We start from the raw sequence: 19694 nt of genomic DNA on the forward strand, positions 1-19694 counted from the left end.
GGAACCTTTTCCATCCTTTGCATCTCTGTGCCTGAAGAAGTGAATAATGTCTTTAGGATTTGCCACACGGTCCACAAACTTCTGCCTGAAACGCATAGTGTTGAATGGCTCAAATCCTCCACTGTAGTCAACCTGAGTGACAGAAAGGAAAGAAGCCTTTGTACTTCCCAAACAATTTAGTCCTGCAAGCTACAGGGGGTGCTTGTTACAAATACAATAGCTATCCTTACAAGGTTAAGAAAACCGCAGAATTCTCAACAAAAATTGCGTGCACTGTAATTGCTACAGGTTGATTTTCAAGCAGTTCTCATTCTTCATAAGGATACATTTTTGCTTTAGAAAACTTACTGTCAATGACACTGCTCACAAATTATTCCTGCCAAAACCCCACTTCCCTGCCTTCAAAATTCCACCACCCCCCTTCCCCCTGAAGTTCCAAATTGAAAAATCCACAAATACCCCCAGAGAACACTGCAATTCCCTGATTGTAATGTTAGGGTGCTACATGAGTAATCACTCCAGTTGGAACAATAATTCTAAAAAATGCTCACCTAACACCCTAAAAAAAAACCTCAAAAGGCAAGTGCTGAAATGCAAGAGATATTTACACAAAGTGCCTAGACACTTGATTGAAATTGCTCCTTCAACTATACTTCTGTGCTAAGCTTATACAAAATAGTCAATCATGAACGTTTGGGAGGAAAGTAGTTATTTTCTCTTTAAAACCATGCAGTAGAAGATGTGGACCTTATACATCAAGACCTCATACTTAGAAGATAAAACAAAAATCTCATCAAGAGTATAAATATAATACGTACAGAGCAACATATACTGTATAAAATCTAAATCAATTGCATTCATAGATCTCTGCACTTCACCCACTTTTTGGTCTTAGAAACCTTTCTGTTGAGTGTATCTTATCACTAAATGACTCTCCTTTCCTTGAGTGTTAGTCTGTCTGCAAAAAAAGTAGCCACTCCACTGTAATTGCACTCACCCTCAGCCGAATAAGAGGTTTGTCTGGAATCTGGGAATTCCCAATTCGCGCTCGTTCAGCCTCATCCAGCATTTCTTCAACCTGTAAGGTTGCATCAAATATTGATGGGGCATCAAATATTACTAGCCTGAATACCAAAAACTTCAATAAAGTAAACCTTACTGGATAGTACGTCACTTACTGATCATTCTGTATTTTCTAACATGAGACTGGATGCCATTAATCTTTGGTTTTCTGTAGGGCCTTTTTCTAGTGAGCACCAGCCCAGATTGGTTTTTTAAGAAAACGGTTTACAAAAAGGCAAAGCAAATGCACAGTACAATGGTAAACTACAGAAGAAATTAATTATTAAAAACCACAATAAAAGCTACAATTTGAAACACACTCCATGTAATTTTCAGCCATTTTGAGCAGTTTCTAGAGTTAATGTGGAGCTGAAAAGCTAATCATGGTCTCAGTCTCACAATTCAGAGAATAAATATCTCATTGGCAACAATATTGAAGACATGGTTAAGGGAAAGACAAAGAGAGCACACTATTTCAGTTTAGATTTGAACAAGAGGACTCCCTTTAAGTGCAAAGTGAGGGGGCACCCTCAGTGCCTTCCCAGAATTCCATGTTAAAGAAGCAGAATAACCAATTTTGGACAAGCCAAGACAGTCACAAACTTTATTGACAAGAAATACAGTGTACTTAATAAGTCTGCTATATTTAAACATTTACAATTTAATTCATAACTAGAAAAGTACCTAAAATCCAATTAACACTGTGAGTTTCAAGCCGCATTTTCAGAAGGCTGGTTAAGAAAACTGAAAAAATGACAATATCAGGAATCAATTAAAGCAAACTTTATTACGTAATAAAAGTTACTTCATTATAGCATGAGGTAATACTTGTTTTCCCTCTGAACTATGACAACATATGTGATACCAGTCATTACCATTTGCGTTCACCTCTCTGCTCATCTGGGTTTTAAAACTGATTAAGCAACTCTCTAATAAAACGGAGCTGTGGTGTTAAAACAGGGTTCATCTGAGCTGTAAAGGAGAAGATTAACTATTGATCTTTTTTATGTCACCCTCCAGTGGCTCATTAAAAAACCTGCAGCACAAGAAGGTCAAGTTCAAACAGACTTTTAATTATGTCTTAAAGATATTGCAAAAGCTTAAAACTACAATAAGTCAACTGTGGCTTATATGGATACAGCATTTAACAAGATACCTTAAATCTAATCGCATTTCAAAACAGCTATATTTGTAAATTATACCATTTACACCATGTAATACAAAGCATGTTGTCTAATCAAACTTAATGAATTGCTGTTATTTAGAAGTTTTCTGGGTAACAACAAAAAACAGGGATCTTTTTTAACACAATTTCACGTAAACCTACGTCACCAATGTTCTAGGTGTAGTGACAGCAAAAGCTCAGATGGGTGTGCAGTGAAAAGCATGGAGAGACATAATGACAAGCATTCAGAAAGCACTATAAGTGCACTTATACTGAGATATTGGAAATGGTAGAATTAATTTCTCATACAGCCTTGAAGTAATGTTAGCTATTAATCATACCTCAGCTATATTCCTCACATTCTACATAAGATGCACACAAATTGATGTACTATGCCTTTCTGTTGAAAGTGGATCTATTGAAATACTGTTTAGCTGAGGAAAAAAGCACTTTTCTAATACACAAATTTACCATTAAGTGAATGAACACAAAGGGAATTAGTCTTTATGTCCAATTACATTTTGAATTGAAAAAGCTTAGGTGATCAAGTAAAAGGACAACTTTTTTCTAGCCCTTTGCTAGACAGGTTCTGTAGATTTCTTTCAAGGCAAAATGACTTCCCCAGCTTATACAGTAAATTTAGTAAAAAGAGGTACAAGGAGAAAATAACACACTATGTGATGCCAAGAAGTGATTTTTTTTCTTTGTGACTTGCCTTTGCACTGTCACCTCAGGTTTTTTTGAGGATGATTTCTTGGGGAAAAACTAAGCAGCTTGAGAAAAATTACTGAAAAAGAATCATCACAACTAGGTTTCAAAGTCAAATAAACTTACGCATCAGGCAGCACAAATTGTATGCTACAGGAGAACCGGTATACTGTATGAACCTCTTCACAGAACAAGGAATAATATGAGAAAGAAGGGATACAAATGAGAGGAGACCATTCGGCTCATCTTTTTCAATTAGTTACTAAAAAGATCCTACAGAAAAGCAAATGTATAACAGACTACAGTGAAACAACAGGGAAGACTCACTGTATAAACCTCCACAACATAACGCTTGCTACCCTAAAGAAAATTAATTTGCCCTTACCAAGCAGAACCATTATAAACAGGATTGTGGCTATGTACCTTTGCGATGCAGAAAGTCTCGATTTTCTGTGTGACTTTGGGGTGGTCAGGGTTGAAGAGGCTACTGTGGTCCGCCAGTACCACATCCTGGATGAAGAACTGACGCACAGTCTGGAGAGGGATCTTCTGCAGGTTCATTTTCTTTCCCTTCACTCGCAGCAGACCCACATGCCTGGCAAACCAAACATCAAGGTTAAAGGGGAACTGCGGTCCCAATGTCTTAGACCAGTTATTTAATCTCGGTAACTAAATAAATTCAATGACGTTCTTGAAAGACTTTACAAATTCCAAGCTAAGCACAAACTCGTGAACTTTGTGAAAGTATTGTAAGTCGCCATGTTGTCACAAAACCCCTGGTCTCGCCATGGGCAAGAGCAAGACTTTGTGCAAATTGCAACATAAAGCAGCCCTTCCTGCTCACTAGTCACCGTAATGACTAATGTAATGCGATGTACGAGCAAATAAATACAGGTTGCTTAGCAGACATTTCACAGCAGAAATGTTCCAATGTCATCTGCAGTTAACAAGTTGTATTTGTCGCCAAAAAACCATGTCATTAACAGAAAATAAACAGAATTCAGTTTTTAAGGGAAATTCTTCCACTAACAACAGAAACAGCTGTAGAACTCCCAAGAAAGAAACATTTTCTATTTTTTATACAGCTACTCTCTTAAAAATCAAACTAGCAATATTCACAGAAGCTCCAGGTCTGCTTGCACTCCTGCGAGTCACACCACAGCCCAGTAACACTGAGAACAGGGAAGTCATGCTTACTTCTTCACCGCCTCTCCTGGGGACAGGGAGGTGACCACAGAGCTGCCAGGCTGCGTGACATAGAACAGCTGCTGCTCATTGCGAACGGGTGAGATTTTACACTCGTGCTCATGGCCCCACACCACTAAGTCCAGGAAGTCGTCTAGAAACTGCTCGGGGATGTAATTCGTGGCACCATGCTTGCTCCTTGAACAGAAAAACACACACACAAAGAGGACTGTAAATCATCTCTTCTTGCAGTAGCTCTTTGTCAACTTCAGAGGCCACTGAATTGGTATTCAGCTGAATACAGTCGCCATTGATAAAAAATTTCTAGCTCATTCCACGTTGATTTAAAGAAATCTTGCTATTGAAGCGGAAAGAATTTCACTTATTTTACCTCTCTTTTTGACTACTCTGAGACAGAGCTGAAAGATGAGATGACATTCAATGGATTTACAATGACCCGGATCGACATGCTAAAAATAATACTTCTGAAAACCACCAACTGGTCCTTCAATGAGTACAGGAGGCAGGAAGGAACTTAAGAAAAGGGTTTCAAAGCTAAGCTGGCAGACAAATGAAGAAAATATGTTTCTATCAACACCTTTATTTCACACTTCACTGATCAGGAATGAAAATGTACTGTGGTTGATGCAGTCATATAGGTGACATACTTTAGATTGCCTCTTATATCTCTGGCCCAGATACATTTCAGAAGCAAAGCTTATTTTGCAGGAATTAAGTGCTCTTTTGTTTCATAAGGCAGCTGTACCTATTCTGGTGAATAACAAACAGGTTAAACCAGCTATTTTCATCCTCCCTGGGTCGAAGCATGACCACCTGGTTATTGATAAACATCCTGTAAAGCCTCTCATCGGGAATGGAGCCTGAAAGAAAAGCAGAAAGATATTATACTTGCTCCTGATGGATATCTTTGCAATCCCCAAATTATCAACCGCGCAGGGAATCAACTCCAAAACCTTTAACAGGATGACAACCCTTTTAAATAAACTTGCCCAGGTGACAATGAGATAAAAACATAGTAGATGGTTAGGGGTCACATAATGAGAGATTTCTGGGGCACAGAGTACTTCCAATTCAAGTTGCGTATTAGATGGCCATCATATTGCTTGGACTGCAAGCCTACAACGAGACAAAACAAATATAACATATCCTATTTTAAAAGATAATAAATATCACTTTCAGAAGCATATAAATCTGACTTGGTGATAAAAGTGCACTTTTGCAGTCTTTAAACACTACTTTCAGCTTAAGTGCCTTAATTAACAAAACAGGGACAGGACTACAAAAAAGGGTCTAAAATTGTAGTTCACAGTTTTGACCTCCTGAATAAGGCACTCTAAAAACAATTTCTACATTCGATTCTCCTTCTTCACTACACAGGCTTACATTTGGCTCATGGTCACACCGCGCATTGAATCAGCCCTTTGTGTAGAGTGAAATGGAAAAAAGTGAAGTAGATTTCCCTAAGAGAAAAAAACCAAGTCACTTACTGTAACTCTAAAGTAGTACACTTGGACCAGCTTGTGCTAAGTACTGCATATGGCACAAAATAGCACTTTGAGAAGCCACCTTTAAAAGCACTATATAAAATAAAGTTTATTATTATAAAATGCAAAGGAAAATTAATTTTATTAATTTGAGCTTAAAGCCAAAAACCTTTCTGTACTCTTTCATTAGTAAAGAATACTTTTGAAAACCATAGTGTGCTTCTTAGAACTAGACCTCATACTGTATCAAGCAGCTCATTAGCTTTAGAACAGCAGACTAATCTCATCATAAACAAATGAGCTTCCCTGTGAGGGTCCATGTTAGGTGGAGAGCTAAAAGAGTCAAATACCATTAAAAAAGTATATTGAACATTAAAAGAAAAGGATGGCTAATAATTGCAACAAATTCATAAAGCTATTACCTGAAAAATTATCTTTTTCAGATATCTTATTGAACACACATAACATAGCTCAATTCATTAGGTTCATGAACATTTGTGATCAAGAGGATTGATCAACAGGGGATCTGCTGTGATACTTAGGCTGGTATGGTTTGCAACCACAGGTGGAAACATTACAAGCTGTGACTCATGCTTTGCACTAGGTTGTCTTGTGGGATTCTGTCCAATTTCTTTCATCATCCTGGACAAACATCTGTCTGTTCCCTGGCTCCTAAGTCCTACTGTAAATGCCAAGTGCCACCAGAGCACATTTTATAAATGTTCGATCAAACTCACATCTAGCAAACAGGGCATTCTCGTCTCTCAAGAATACCATTGTTACACGAGCGGCACTTTTTCTGTTTTTCTTTCTTGATTTTCACCAGGCTTGACATTCAGCAGATTAAATCACCTCATCGCCTGTACCCAATCAAGTCTCTGGCTAATGCCATAGTGAAAGGCACTCAAGAGTAAGTCAGCCAAGAATGATCACTTAGACAAAATGATGGCGACTGCATTTAATCAACATACTAAATGTATATACTTTATTTTTCTAAAACCACATGTAGAGAGGTAGGTTTATTTTGCATGTAAAAATCACAACAGCCCAGATCTAGAACCTCGAGCAAAGCTGTGGAAAGGAGAAGATCTGGGTAAAAAAATGTAGGGAGTATCATACACCTTTACAACCACACCTGGGAGGACTGAAATATTTTGTGTTCAAAACCACTTGTGCAAATATGGCTCCATTAAAACCCCACCTTGTGTGGACGGTATTTTATGTTGAACGGCATCAATAGATGTATTAAAGTGCTTTATTTACACTAGCGGCTTTTGGTGAACTCAGATTACACTACAAACCCCAAAATAAAGTCCATGAAGAGAAAAAAAACATGAAAAACAAGGGCCTAGTTTCCCCTTTAGAGAACGTTTCAACTATCAGCTCTGTCTAAAGATATGGGTGTCTTATTGCTTTACAAAGCTAACAAAGCCACTGCTGCACCCATGCGGCTTGTATCTATGCAGACATTTTACTTTGTCCAGTGATAAAAAAATCCCTGACTTCCGCCCATACATGGAAAACAATGGCTGCACTTTGACTGCAAAACACAGCCTGGCCAAGTGATCCTCGACCTTGAACCAGTGAATATGAGCACCTCCTGAGAACAGACCAGATCTTAAAATGGTGGAGGCAGATAACAACTGCAGTTGCCACACTTTTACTTTGGTTTTACTGAGCAACTATAAATTGGTTTTGCAACCTGACTAATAACGTGCAGGCCTGACACTAGTTCCTAATCAATACATAAAGAATGCGCCATTTTAAAGAAATGTTTTCCACATCTGATTTTAAAAAAGTATGGGAAATATACATTTAATACAATTATGTACAGGCATGGTACTTTTCAATGCCAAGTATTTTGTCCTGGTATCTTCTGGTCAGAAAAACAAGTCTGTTAACTGTTCTGTTTAAACTGACTTTGACACTTGCTAATTGCTTTCTGTCTGACAGGAGGCTGGGGAGCTTCTTCTTTTAACTTTGGAATTGTGGCTTAATTAACTGTTTATTCTGTGTGCGTGGATTAATGGTAAAATTCAATGACTAAATTTAGATACCGTGGGAAAGACATATTTATTAAGCCTTTGAAAAAATGAGGTACGTGGTTTTTGAACACTTACATTTCGTACAAAACATTTCATTGCACAACTAAATGTATTGAGGCTTTGTTTTGAAAAGGTGAAGAATATATTTATTTAAACAGGCTATGGATATTTAAACAGACTAAACACGTAAAAAGAAGTAAAGCAGAAGCTCCAAATGAAAACAATGTTTTTATATGCTAGTATTTTGTACACAGCAAAATTATAAGTGTATAAGATCTGCAAGGTGAAAGTTTATATCAGCAAAGGGCAACCGCTCAGATTTCCCGCATTGGCACTAGTTAAGACTTAGAGCCAATGTGTGTAATGTGTAATGTCTGAGTGATTGAGAGGACCTACTGTATGAGTGTTAGAGCCTGTGACTGCTACACAAGATTACAAGGCACCAGGTGTGCCTTGGAAAGTCAGTTGAGCAGTCACTGAAGTGGTTCCATGGGCACCTGGGAATATAGTGGCTTGCCAAACCAAATAGAGCTATGGTAGAATTTTCGACATCTGTGAATTTAACATTCGAAAATTCAGTTATTAGAAAGAACAGCAGAGTGGGATGAAACCAAGCTTAAGGTTACTACGCGTAAATTTAAAATTGGAGGTACAACAGACTAGGATTGAGAGACAAATCTAGCTAGTGAGTGAGCCTCTCACTCCTTGCCACTTGCCCAAGTACCCACTACCCAGCATCCTCATCTCAAAGCGGTCTTGTTTTTTATATCGTAACAAACACTCCAGGTTCTGTGTCAGGGAATGACAGGCTGGAGACGACTGTACAGACTCCCCGACAGTTTTATTGCGTAGCTTCATTACCATGCATATCATATACTGTAGTACATTACGCGACAGTAAAGGGGATTTGGCTATATGCGCATTAGGCAATTTGTGAAATTGAGAACCTACTCTACAATCTTCCCAGGACATTTTTAAAGAGCAGAAATGTGCTTTTCATGATCGTAGGCTGATCATGCCCTATTTCCCACCTTTGTCCCAGGCCTTGTCACACCAGGAAATAATATACTCACATAGTTCATGCGACACATGAACAAACTGTGGCAAGATTAAGCAACAGAAAAAGAAAAGGTCTCCTTAAACGTCTGTAATGTATCAGGTAGCCTCATAATTTGCATTCATTCATGGATTTTCAGCAAAAGAACAATAAAAATCTGAAAGACGTGGCTGCTTAATTTTTATAGCTATTTTATCCAATATTTTTTTTTTCACTTATCATTTATTATGGTGTTGGTTTTTGAACGTTTTCGTATCTTATACTGAAATTCATTTGAAAATTATCTGAAACATACATAAATGCATAATGACATTGAATAGTACCAAAGGTGATAAACTACCATGTTTATCACATATTTTTGATCTACTACTGGCAGAAGATTTATGATTATCAAAATAAAAGGTGATAAATTTGCCTAAGTTAATCATTAATTCCAGATTTAAAATGCTACTGACTAAATTGAATGCTTAAAATGTTGAACACTGTAAAATAACAACCACACAAGTATAATTAATAAATAATAATTAACATTTCCAGACTAATTGTCATTCTAATAAATTGGGACTCCAGAAACAAAATATTTTTATATTTAGCCTGCTGTCATGATCATCCTAATACAACATCACTTTAAAGGCTCATTTTAAGAGAAAAAGAAGAAACCTCTTGGGAACACTTGGCAAGTCTTGAAATCGTGACTGAAATCTGATTGTCACTATATAACTTATTAGTTTCTCTCCATCAGCCTTGTAAAGTAGGTTTAAAGATCAAAAGTTCAAAACTAACTTACCGATGCCATAAAGTGCTATCTTTGAGTTTCCCTTCTGCAGCAGAATTGGGCTTATTTCAATCTTCTCCACAGACTTAGAGTAGCCAAAGTGATTAACCAGCCCAGCACAGCTCAAGAGGTCTAATGCACACAACCCATCTGCCTGGGAGCAATTAAAACACAGGAATTTAGTTTGGGGCACAAAAGATTCCATTTTCAAAGGGGACCCTACTTAATGTGATACAAACACATGCATTTTCAGCAGTTCTAAATGGGACAAAAACAAATTAACAGCGCACAGCAATAAAGACCACTCTTGCAATGAAGTTTGTTTTAATTTCACTATCCTTTTCGGCAACGTTCCAATTTCCCCATCAAACAATTCATCAATCCATTGTCAAGAAGCAACTTAATGCAGGTAGGGGTAGAGCAACTCAAAGACTTATCCCAGAATCATGGGGAGCAAGATGTACAGTAACCATGTCTGGATGTCAGGTACACCAGTTCTTCACTGCGCACACATACACAAGCTCAAAGGGACAACTTAAGAGACGAAAATGAACCTTCCATCATATCTTCGGTGGGGGAAAACCGGAGTACTTAGAGAAAACCCATGCAGAAACAGGGGGGGACATTCAATCTAAACACTGGGAAGCAGCAGTGCTACCCATTACTCCTGCCTGCTCCCCCTAAACACTTAGTTCATGGCTTGTAAACATTCCAGGAATGCTGCAGAACTCATTACCCCTGTGGGATCATCATGGTTGCCGTGCACACTGAACACTGGAATGGAGATGTTTAGATTCCCATCTTGATAGTTAACCCACGGAAACCTGAAATGAACACAAGAATCACAATCAGAGTGATTGTTCCAAAGCCAGATCAGAAATAAGCTGGAAAAGGGGAAGAAACAAGTAACGTGGTAATCCACCTATGAAATGCTGCATAATTACCTGCTGTTAGCAAAGTTGACGGCCTGATCACTCAGGATTTCAAAGAGTATGGGCCGGTCACCCATGCAGTATCTCCGAAGGATCTCCATGCAGCTGTGCAAGGTCTTTCGAGACGGTTTGTTGTCATGAAACAGGTCACCACCCAGCAAAATAAAATCAACCTACAAAAGCACAGTTATGAGGGTAGTAGTATAACACTTAGCTAATAACAGGGTTCAAGGCAGTTTTAATGGGACTAACTGTCCACAAACTCAGATCTTGGTCTTGGTACGAATACAGAGAGCAACACATTCTCACACATAAAACTAAAAACTGTCAATTATAATTGAAGTTAAAAATACTTTATTCCAGATCTATGACTGGGAACGTGACAAATGAGGGGCTGAAACATGAGAGGTGAATTCAAATTTAAATGTCCTCCCTCTGTCTCTTACTTCATTCTCTTTTGCACAACTTAAAATTTCATTAAACGTCACAAAGGTATCATTTCCTCGGATCGCATCTTTCTCCATGTAGCCAAGATGAATGTCAGTAGCTATTAAAATCTTGAAAGTGTCCTCATCATCCCTGAAAAAAAAAACAGAAATAATGATGATGGCACCATGACAATAACTACTAATTCAGGAAGACAATCATAAGAATTGCTTGCATTTGAAACAGTGATTTTCACCCTGAAAGATAACACAATGATTCATTTATAGGAGGAGATGTACTTCATCCATCACATCAGTGTAGGATCCAGCAGGGTGATGCATGGCAACCATTAAATACAAAAAACAAATACTACACAGCAAATCCGATGGAAACGTGAGAAATTAGTTTACTGCTTGAATTTAAAGGAAACTGAAGGAAAGCCAGATTGTCAAAGCCCAAAGTGGAGTTTAGTGAGGACATCGGAGTTTAGAAGGCTCGGGTTCCCTTTAACTATTAAGAATCATAGGGTTTGTGCAGAGAAATATTATAATCTTTAATGAGACACTCACAGGCTATTTCCAGATGTCATTCTGAAGTTAAACCGTTTTCAGCCGATGCACATCAAAATACCCACAGCCTAATTTAAACAAACAATAGCCTAGGGAAAAATGAAGAAAAGCTGTAAATATTGTAAGCAACAAAGCATCAGTCATTTTTAAAATATACATTAAGTTGTAAAACATTGTACACTTCTATATTTGTCCATGCAAATGAGTATTTTAATTCCTTAACTGCAAAGATGACATGTTTGGATAATTTTAGTTCAATAATACTGTAGAGATGGGTGGAGACATCTAAGTAAGAAACGTTTGATTTATCATGATTTACTTATTTATACTACACATGCACGCAAAAACAGAAAGACCAGAAAAGGAACTGGTGAATTGAGAATGATTGGACAATAATAGGTAACAAATATTTGATTAGCTGTTGCAGTATTCATGCAAATGTTTCTAAAACAAAATCAATATTGTGCAAATAGGTAGATGTAACAAGTTCATAATGGCATTTAAATCCATTCGTTAGGAAAACTGAATGGATGGCAACGTAAGACCCAATAAAGACTGATTAAATTACCAAGTGTAGCTGCCTCATTGTTTTTAACTGTTTGTTGTTTCTTTAAAGGCCGGAACTGCAAACTCATACGACATTTGTTAAAACTACTTGAAAAACTTAAGTAAAAAACAAGTTACTGAAAATGAAATAATTATGATATTACATTAACGCAGTCGTAACAGCAAAAATGGCCTAGTTACGTATGTAATATGTGTCATTGAACTTCCGACATGAATTAACAGAAACGCATTCAATTAATTCATTATATGAATGTTCTGATACCTTTTGTATTTCAGGATAACCTCCGGAATTGTTTTTTCCTAAGTTATGTCAGTTTCGCTCTCCACGTGAAAATTCACTCCTACGGAAGTAAATGATTGTTTACGAGCCAACAGATCCCTTGTGGGATTTGTAGTTTGCTTAAATTCGAAGGTAGCAACGATATGTATAGAGGCGTGTTCAAAAAAGAACTACAATTCCCGGAAACACTTCCGATAGCGACACAGAAAGGGAGCAATGGATGGCCTGTTTAAAAAAAGAATGAGGCAATATTGGTAAGTGTGTTTAGATTACCCTATCTTAAAGCATTTTTCAGCGTGTTATGAGTACATCCTAGTTTTAGCTTGAACTGTGGTTTTATTTTAAGCTTCCTGTAGTTAGTAAGCAGCGTTGTGTAATTTGTAGAGTGTAAAACGCAGTCTCTTCATCGTTATTATTAAATGCTTAATTGAATAGATGTATTTACATTTATTGTGTAATTTTAAATAACTTTTATACTTCACACATTTCTAATTAACTAAATATCTTGTTTACTAGATTGAATGTTATTTTCTAGAGATTGTTCACTTGATATGAATCAATTCACTTTTAAAAAAAAAACAATGGATGCTTTAATATCTTATGATGGACTGCCCGTCCAGAATGCCGTCTCTCCTTGCGCCCTGTTCTTCCGGGATGTGCTCCTGGAGGAGTATGGATATTGTTTTAAATGTTGGGACAGATGTTATTACAATCTAAATAATTTTTATCGCGTTTCGGCAAATAGCTACCATGTTTATTTTTTATTATTTATAATCTGAATTTGCAAATTCAGAAAGACTTCATTTTTGTGGCATTTGAAGAGATTTGACAGGCATCACAATTCGCGAGAGACGCGTTGGTTCTTCATCTGTTTTGAGAGGCTACTTGGAAAATTAATTTTCCCCAGACGACCTGAACAGTTTATAAATCTTCGTCTTGATGACCTACTATCGCTTATGCTTTTACACTTCAATTTGTATTGTTGCTAGTCAATAATCAATGGTAGTGGATTTAGGGATCTTTAAACCGTGATGTTTTAAATGCAACATAATCTGGTCCGACCAAAAACCTGCCGTTAATTCATTGTAGGGTACTCGGGAGCAACAATAAATAAATAAAATATCATCTTTATAAAAACGTATTTAAGATCACATTGTTTGAGTTTATTAATGTATGCTTCCATTTAGAAGCTGATATGAGCTGTGATTGTGTACCAAGATATCTCCTGCTGTCCATGCTGGTTCTGCATTTCTGTTTTAGAGGAGGATGGCAGTTATGTCTTAATTTACTACTAGTGTGCACAGTGCAACACACACAACAATCTTTCTGTTTTGGAATCTATGAATTTTTAGGAAGTTCAGAAGCTTCAGTCATTTTTAAAAAAATACAGAACATACAAATCTGACGTGTAAAAATGTTTCTTTATTTTGTTTTTAAGCCTGAATACCCAGAGCAAACATTGCAGCGATTATTTTTATACCTGTGTAGTTAAAAGTTTAGCTGTGCCATGAACACATATGTGGAAACTTTCATTCATCCTGATGTTCCCTTCAGATAACGCTGGTGAAACTTCGAGATTCAGAGGAATGAGTGAGGCTTGTGAGGTCTATGGTTGTGATTGCTTTACGGTCTCTCCTTAGATAGAGGACTTGAGCACTCATTTGAGAAATAGTCAAATTCTGTTTTCGTATAAGGGAGACAAATAAGAGATCAAGTTCTTTTGTGTTGTCCAGAGAGGTGGGAGCAAGAGTCTTATACCTGGGCCTACGGAGACAGGCGAAGACAGATGGGGAGTCGTGAGAGAACGGTAATCCCGATGGAATTCCCAGAGGACTTCAATCAGCTGGAACTGCTCGATACACACCGGCACCTCATCCCCAGGGGCACCCTGAGTCTCTGGCCCGAGGAGGAGGAGGAGGAGGAGGAGGAGGAAGAGGAGGGAACGCGCACAGAGGAGTGGTATCAGGAGCAGGAGCGCAGACTTGAGAGCAGGCCCGCGGAACTGATGCTCTGGGCTGCCGAGAGGAACCGCGTGAGTGCAGAACCTGTTGTTCCCCGGCGTCCTGGCCACATTTCCCATTGGCCCTTACCAATCATGGCCTCCTAATAATCCCCATCTATGAATTGGCTTCATTACTCTGCTCTCCTCCCCACTGATAGCTGATGTGTGGGGAGCGTTCTGGCGCACTATGGCTGCCGTCGCATCATCCAGGTGGATGCTGCACATTGGTGGTGTTGGAGGGGAGTCCACATTACCTGTAAAGCGCTTTGAGTGGAGTGCCCAGAAAAGCGCTATATAAGTGTAAGCAATTATTATTATTATTATTATTCCGCTGTTCATCACAGCTTTCAAATCGCCACCCCCCTACCTCACACGGTTCACCACTCCAGCACCTGAAATCTATACTCATGTCCACCCACATGTTCCAAGCCCGGTGCTGTACGTGAAGGCAGCTGGCCATAGGACAGAAGTAATAAAAAAAAGGGAAAATTGCAGTCGCTGTGCTTTTGTCATTTTTGAGTAGCAGGTGGCCTGAAAATTTGCCTCAGCCCAAACTCACGCAGGACAAAGTCTGGAATGGAATATTTGTGTGTGGTTTTTTGCACTATTTAAGCTACAAATTATCAGTGTTTATTATTTCCTTAACTGGATCCATGTAAGCAATTCAGAAAATTCAGTAGGCCTAGATTTTAAGCTTTTGATCAACTGAAGAAAGCAGTGACACCTTCTGGTCTATGATGTCCTGAATTGTGTTCTACTGCTCCAGGAAACGCAAACAGCCAGTGAATTTATTACTAAGGTTGCATTTGGGGTCTTACAGCTGCGTCTGATGTGTAATATTAAAATACTCTTCAGAGGCTGAATGAATTGTAAAATGCAAATTTGGGTCACTATGAATTACCCTGCTTTTGAAATAATAAGTCAATAAGGCTGCGTTTGCGAGATCTTTTGCAGTGCTATTGATTTTTTTAAGTTCATAACCTGAACTTAAGTTTTAAAATGGCAATAATTTTGTAATCTCAGAAATTGTGCTATATTTTCACCAGTACACCTACCATTACTGGTGATTTTCCTGTCTTCTGTATTGACAAGCAGGTTATTAACTAAGTGGACATCTGAGCTGTGTGTTGAATGCCGTTTAAGAGGCATTTTGAGTAATTTCACTTGTTGCTTCTGAAAGTTCTGCATTTTCTAAAGCAAAAAAAAAACATTTCTGTTGCATAAATTGAAGAACATTTGAATTTTTGTGCTTTTTGTATGATATGTATTCCAAATGTAAAAAGTGTGTAACATCAAATGTCACTAGACCTAACTGTAGGTCTGCTTGTTCACGCACAACTTTGACTTAAAAATCCATAACAGCAGTTTTGGGCTAAAAGAGCTGTGCTTTAAAATGGAGACGTTCAAAGAGGACAGTTAAAGAAAATAAAACTTTCCATGAATTATCTTACTTAGAAGTGATTAAGATAATATATGTCACAGAACCTTGCATTTGCATCTGTATTGCTCATTATGTATTATTTGCTTTTCTATGCTGTTTTTTTATTATTGCATTTATTTTTTACAAATTTTCTTCAGACAAGAAGAAATGGGCATAATACAAACAGCACTCTCTGTAGTTCCCAAAGTAATTATGTGTAAACCATACCCACTTATCCAAGGTTAATATATAAGGAACCACCCTCCTCATGACCCTCAATCCCCCCATGCCCAGATCTTGGTACAAAGCAACTTTTTCCACAGTAAAAAACTGATGCTTAATTTACTAACTAGGATGCAGATGGAAAAGCTTTATGCATGACAATGTATTCCAGGAGAGGTGTGAGTTTAAACAAATCATTTTAATCAGTCGCTGATTTATTCTTATGAGTTGCCATGAAAGAAAATGAAGTCGAGGGTGACTGTTTTTCACAGTCATTAATTATAATAGGGAGTTATTTGTCAGGCATAATTAAATCGTATATAATCTGATTTCCATAATGTTCCTGGGGATCTGTGCCCAAGCAGAGATCGTTAGTGTCTAGGTCACAAGTGGCTGGTAATTCTCAATGACAATGCAAATGACGAGCTACCAGGGAAACCTGCGAAATGAAATCCAAAATAAGCACATAGCATAGTGGCCAGTTTCCCTCACTGCGTGCATTCTCCAATTAATAATGCAGTTGGTGGAATATATGTACATATGTACTGCAAAATGAAAATTCAGCTTTGTGCTCCTATATACATGTGTGCGAAATGATTAACTTGATGTTTTTTTACACTATTAATTATATAAAAAGTCAAATCAATACATTTGTTTGCTTTTAATATGCCACTGAAATGTCACGTTACCAGAATCCATAGTCGCTTTTTGAAATCCTAATTAAATAATTGTGACTTACAAGTTTCTAATAACAATAGCAAAGATATGTAAATTTACACAAATAAAGGCCTGTGTGCCCATCGGCTAAAACCTTTGGCATTTAGAAATGAATGTCAGGGCAGCACTGTTTTTCCCTCCCCACGCTATAGTGTCCCGTGTTTTTAAGTAGGTATTGAAAAGCGTTTCTTTATACTTAACTTCTTTGACACAGCCTACTATTAAAATTGTGCCTCTCTAGAGAAACGTGTTCTTTCGGGCAGGGTTTAATTAAATCAGTTAGGCAGGCTTTGTGTCCCACGTCCCTGGTGAAAAATCTCATGTTCCCAGCTTTTCTGCCTCTTCAGAATAATTTTACATTTTCCATCAACATCCAGCTCAGTGAAGTTCCCCTAGTCAAGATGAAAGAAAGAATAATCCCCTAAGTATTTCTTGCTTAAACAAATCAGAAGATGTTCCCTGCAGGATTATTTTGGATTCTTTTTCGTTCCTGATTTTTTTTTTATTCGCTGTTCTTTTTCCTTTTTCTTAACCAAGCTTGCAACCGTTCAGCGCCTGCTCTTGGCCAGTGCAGAACTGGGGAGCATTACAGATGATGACGAGTACACCCCACTGCACCGTGCGGCCTACAACGGACACCTGGAGGTCGTGCGGTTGCTGACCCAGCACGGGGCGGACATCCACGCCAGGACGGTGGACGGCTGGACTCCTCTGCACAGCGCCTGTAAGTGGAATAACACCCAGGTGGCCTCCTATCTCCTGCAGCAGGGGGCGGACATCAACGCCCAGACCAACGGCCTGCTCACACCGCTACACCTGGCCTCCGGCAACAGCAGGGCCAAACAGACCCTGGAGCTGCTGCTCATGAGCCGCCACATCAACCCCAACTTAAAGAGCAGTAGTGGTGAGACCGCTTTTGACATCGCTCGCAGGACTAGCGCGCTCTACCACCTGTTTGAAATTGTGGAGCCCTGCAATAATATCCTACCGGAATAACGATTGTGAAAGGGATGATGGGACTGAGGCACATTTGAACTCCTGAAAATGTTCTTTATCCCATGAGTGTAAATGGCATATAAACTCTGGTGGCAGTGTCACATTAATAAAGTCTCTTAAGTCTTCATGGACTGGTTTTATTGTTCAGGAAATGCCTCTTTGCACAAAAATACTCCTCAAACCTGATGTATTCTTTAATTCATTTAGGAAAAAAATATTTCATTATCAGCAATCTGAAAAGGATACTCCAGTCATTTTGTGAGCAAGCTTTTAGAATTTCTCCCTAAAACCTAAATTGAGGCTTGAATTTGCTGCATCACACAGTAATTGCCTGTGCTTAGTAGAAGTGTTAATTGAGCAAAATGTAGTTATAACTAAATGTGTTGTTATTGTACCTTTAACTGGTGAATGTACAGTAAGTGTTTGCAGAGCATTTTCAAGAAACTGGCAAATATAAATGTTTTTGGCAAATATTCCTGATTTCTACAATTTACCGATTAAAGGACTGTAGCACAAGGGAAAATAAATGCAAAACAATTAACACATTTTAAATGAATTCCTGCGGCATAATTATTTTGAAAATGACAGAAGGTGGCACACCAGTTTATTAATATGTTTATTAACTAAGCTGTACCTTGTTGGACACTTAAGTTTCATGAACACTAAATTGAAAAACTTCCTTATAAATTGAGACTGGAAAATACCTGCAGTTTTGCCCGGTCCTGAAACATAACACTTCTTTCCACAACAAAAATCTACCTGGCACAATTCACTGTAATTAGCATTCTTTCTATTATTGTACTGAATGTCTTTATAATCTAGTCAGTACATGAATTCTGGTGTCTTCCAAGAGCCCCAAAATAAAACCCAAAATTCTCCCTGCACAGGTAAACTAGAATCAGTAGGATTATTTTTGCTTTAAGTAAATAACACTTACTTACTGTATCAAATAACACCAATCCTTTTAGACAGTACCGTGATTTTATATTGAATCTATAGTTTAATGATAGTATTATAGTTAACAGGGACATTGTAGAGCTTGAATCCACCAGTGTCATGTCTTACATTAATTTCTGAAAAGGTCCCCACCAGCAGTTTTAGCCTAATTTTATCCCTTTACTGCTGGCAACTTGTAGAATCCGAAATTACTTTTAGGACGACCATAGTCCCATCTGGGTGACTCCTCTGTGTCCCCAGGTATAACACTAATAAACTCGAGAAGTCTTTCATCCCCTCTGCAGTCTCACTCAGAAATCATGTAAAATAACTCTCCTATCTCCTGAAGCACTGTTCTACTGTATATGGTGTTGGTGATGTTTGTCTTTTTCTATTGTATTGATGTGTTGGACACTGCTATAAAACAAACTTCCCCCAGGGATAATAAAGCTTGAAGTGAAACTGAAATAAAAGCTTGATTAATACCAGCAAAAGTTTCAGTATGAGATATGGAATAGAAAATATGTAATAAGAAAGGCTCTGATGTAAGAGCTTTTATCTGCATCTGGGATACTATACATTATTTTGTAGGCATATATTTGTGAGAAAAGACTTTAAAAGGTTCCTTGCTATCCGAAACACTGACTTTAATCTCAGTACATTATAATTAGACAGTAATAAAAATCCTCATTCCATGAGAATGTAAAGACAGCAAAACAAAAGCTCTAAACAGTATGTACTGTAGCAATAATACGGTTTGGTATGTAGGATGAAAGTGTGCTTAAAGCAGAAGCATTCTTTGTCACTTCCTCCCTCGACGTTTGTTCTTTGAGGTGTGCTTTTCCCCCAGATATGGAATGCTTCGACCACCAGTAGCTAAATTACACAAACCCATGTTTCCCACTGGGACAAACAATAGTGAAGTTAATCTTGTTCTTCCTTTCAGCAGCACAGACACCATCAGTTGTTTGGTCTTGTTGATTTTAAAAACAGAAATATCCTTATTCAACATCAGACAGTTTATTTGGTTACTACTGATATGTTTTTCTGAAAGAGTATTTCATTTTGTATTTTGTTTTGATATATGAAAGCAGGGAGACCAATGGTTCATTGTTCAGATGTGCT

At 37.9% G+C, this 19694-nt stretch overlaps 2 protein-coding genes across 2 annotated transcripts in view; one reads left to right on the forward strand and one right to left on the reverse strand.

Annotated features, from left to right (window-relative positions):
- mre11a (MRE11 homolog A, double strand break repair nuclease) overlaps positions 1–12376 on the reverse strand; it is a 30046-nt gene extending 17670 nt beyond the window's left edge. The window contains exons 1-11 of the mRNA XM_088922272.1: positions 12259–12376; positions 11430–11518; positions 10881–11013; positions 10447–10607; positions 10239–10326; positions 9515–9656; positions 4887–5001; positions 4133–4318; positions 3359–3530; positions 998–1078; positions 6–132 (exon numbers count right to left, since the gene is read on the reverse strand). Coding sequence (XP_088778398.1) covers positions 6–132; positions 998–1078; positions 3359–3530; positions 4133–4318; positions 4887–5001; positions 9515–9656; positions 10239–10326; positions 10447–10607; positions 10881–11013; positions 11430–11449 — 1225 coding nt within the window. The 5' untranslated portion in view covers positions 11450–11518; positions 12259–12376. The remainder of the gene's footprint in view (positions 1–5; positions 133–997; positions 1079–3358; positions 3531–4132; positions 4319–4886; positions 5002–9514; positions 9657–10238; positions 10327–10446; positions 10608–10880; positions 11014–11429; positions 11519–12258) is intronic.
- An 84-nt stretch (positions 12377–12460) lies between these two features.
- ankrd49 (ankyrin repeat domain 49) lies at positions 12461–17758 on the forward strand. Its single transcript, XM_088922310.1, has 3 exons — positions 12461–12530; positions 14010–14308; positions 17175–17758. The coding sequence occupies exons 2-3, from the start codon at positions 14063–14065 to the stop codon at positions 17631–17633; spliced, it is 705 nt and encodes a 234-aa protein (XP_088778436.1). The 5' UTR covers positions 12461–12530; positions 14010–14062; the 3' UTR covers positions 17634–17758.
- Positions 17759–19694: the final 1936 nt, after the last annotated feature.

This window comes from Atractosteus spatula, chromosome 7, assembly GCF_055471065.1.
Source record: "Atractosteus spatula isolate fAtrSpa1 chromosome 7, fAtrSpa1.hap1, whole genome shotgun sequence".
Lineage (NCBI taxonomy): Eukaryota > Metazoa > Chordata > Actinopteri > Semionotiformes > Lepisosteidae > Atractosteus > Atractosteus spatula.

Excerpts from the sequence above, each read along its gene's own strand:
- ankrd49 (XM_088922310.1), top strand. The coding sequence starts at position 14,063 with ATGGGGAGTCGTGAGAGAACGGTAATCCCGATGGAATTCCCAGAGGAC. Across the intron at positions 14,309-17,174 it reads GGGCTGCCGAGAGGAACCGC|CTTGCAACCGTTCAGCGCCT; the intron begins GTGAGTGCAGAA and ends TTCTTAACCAAG.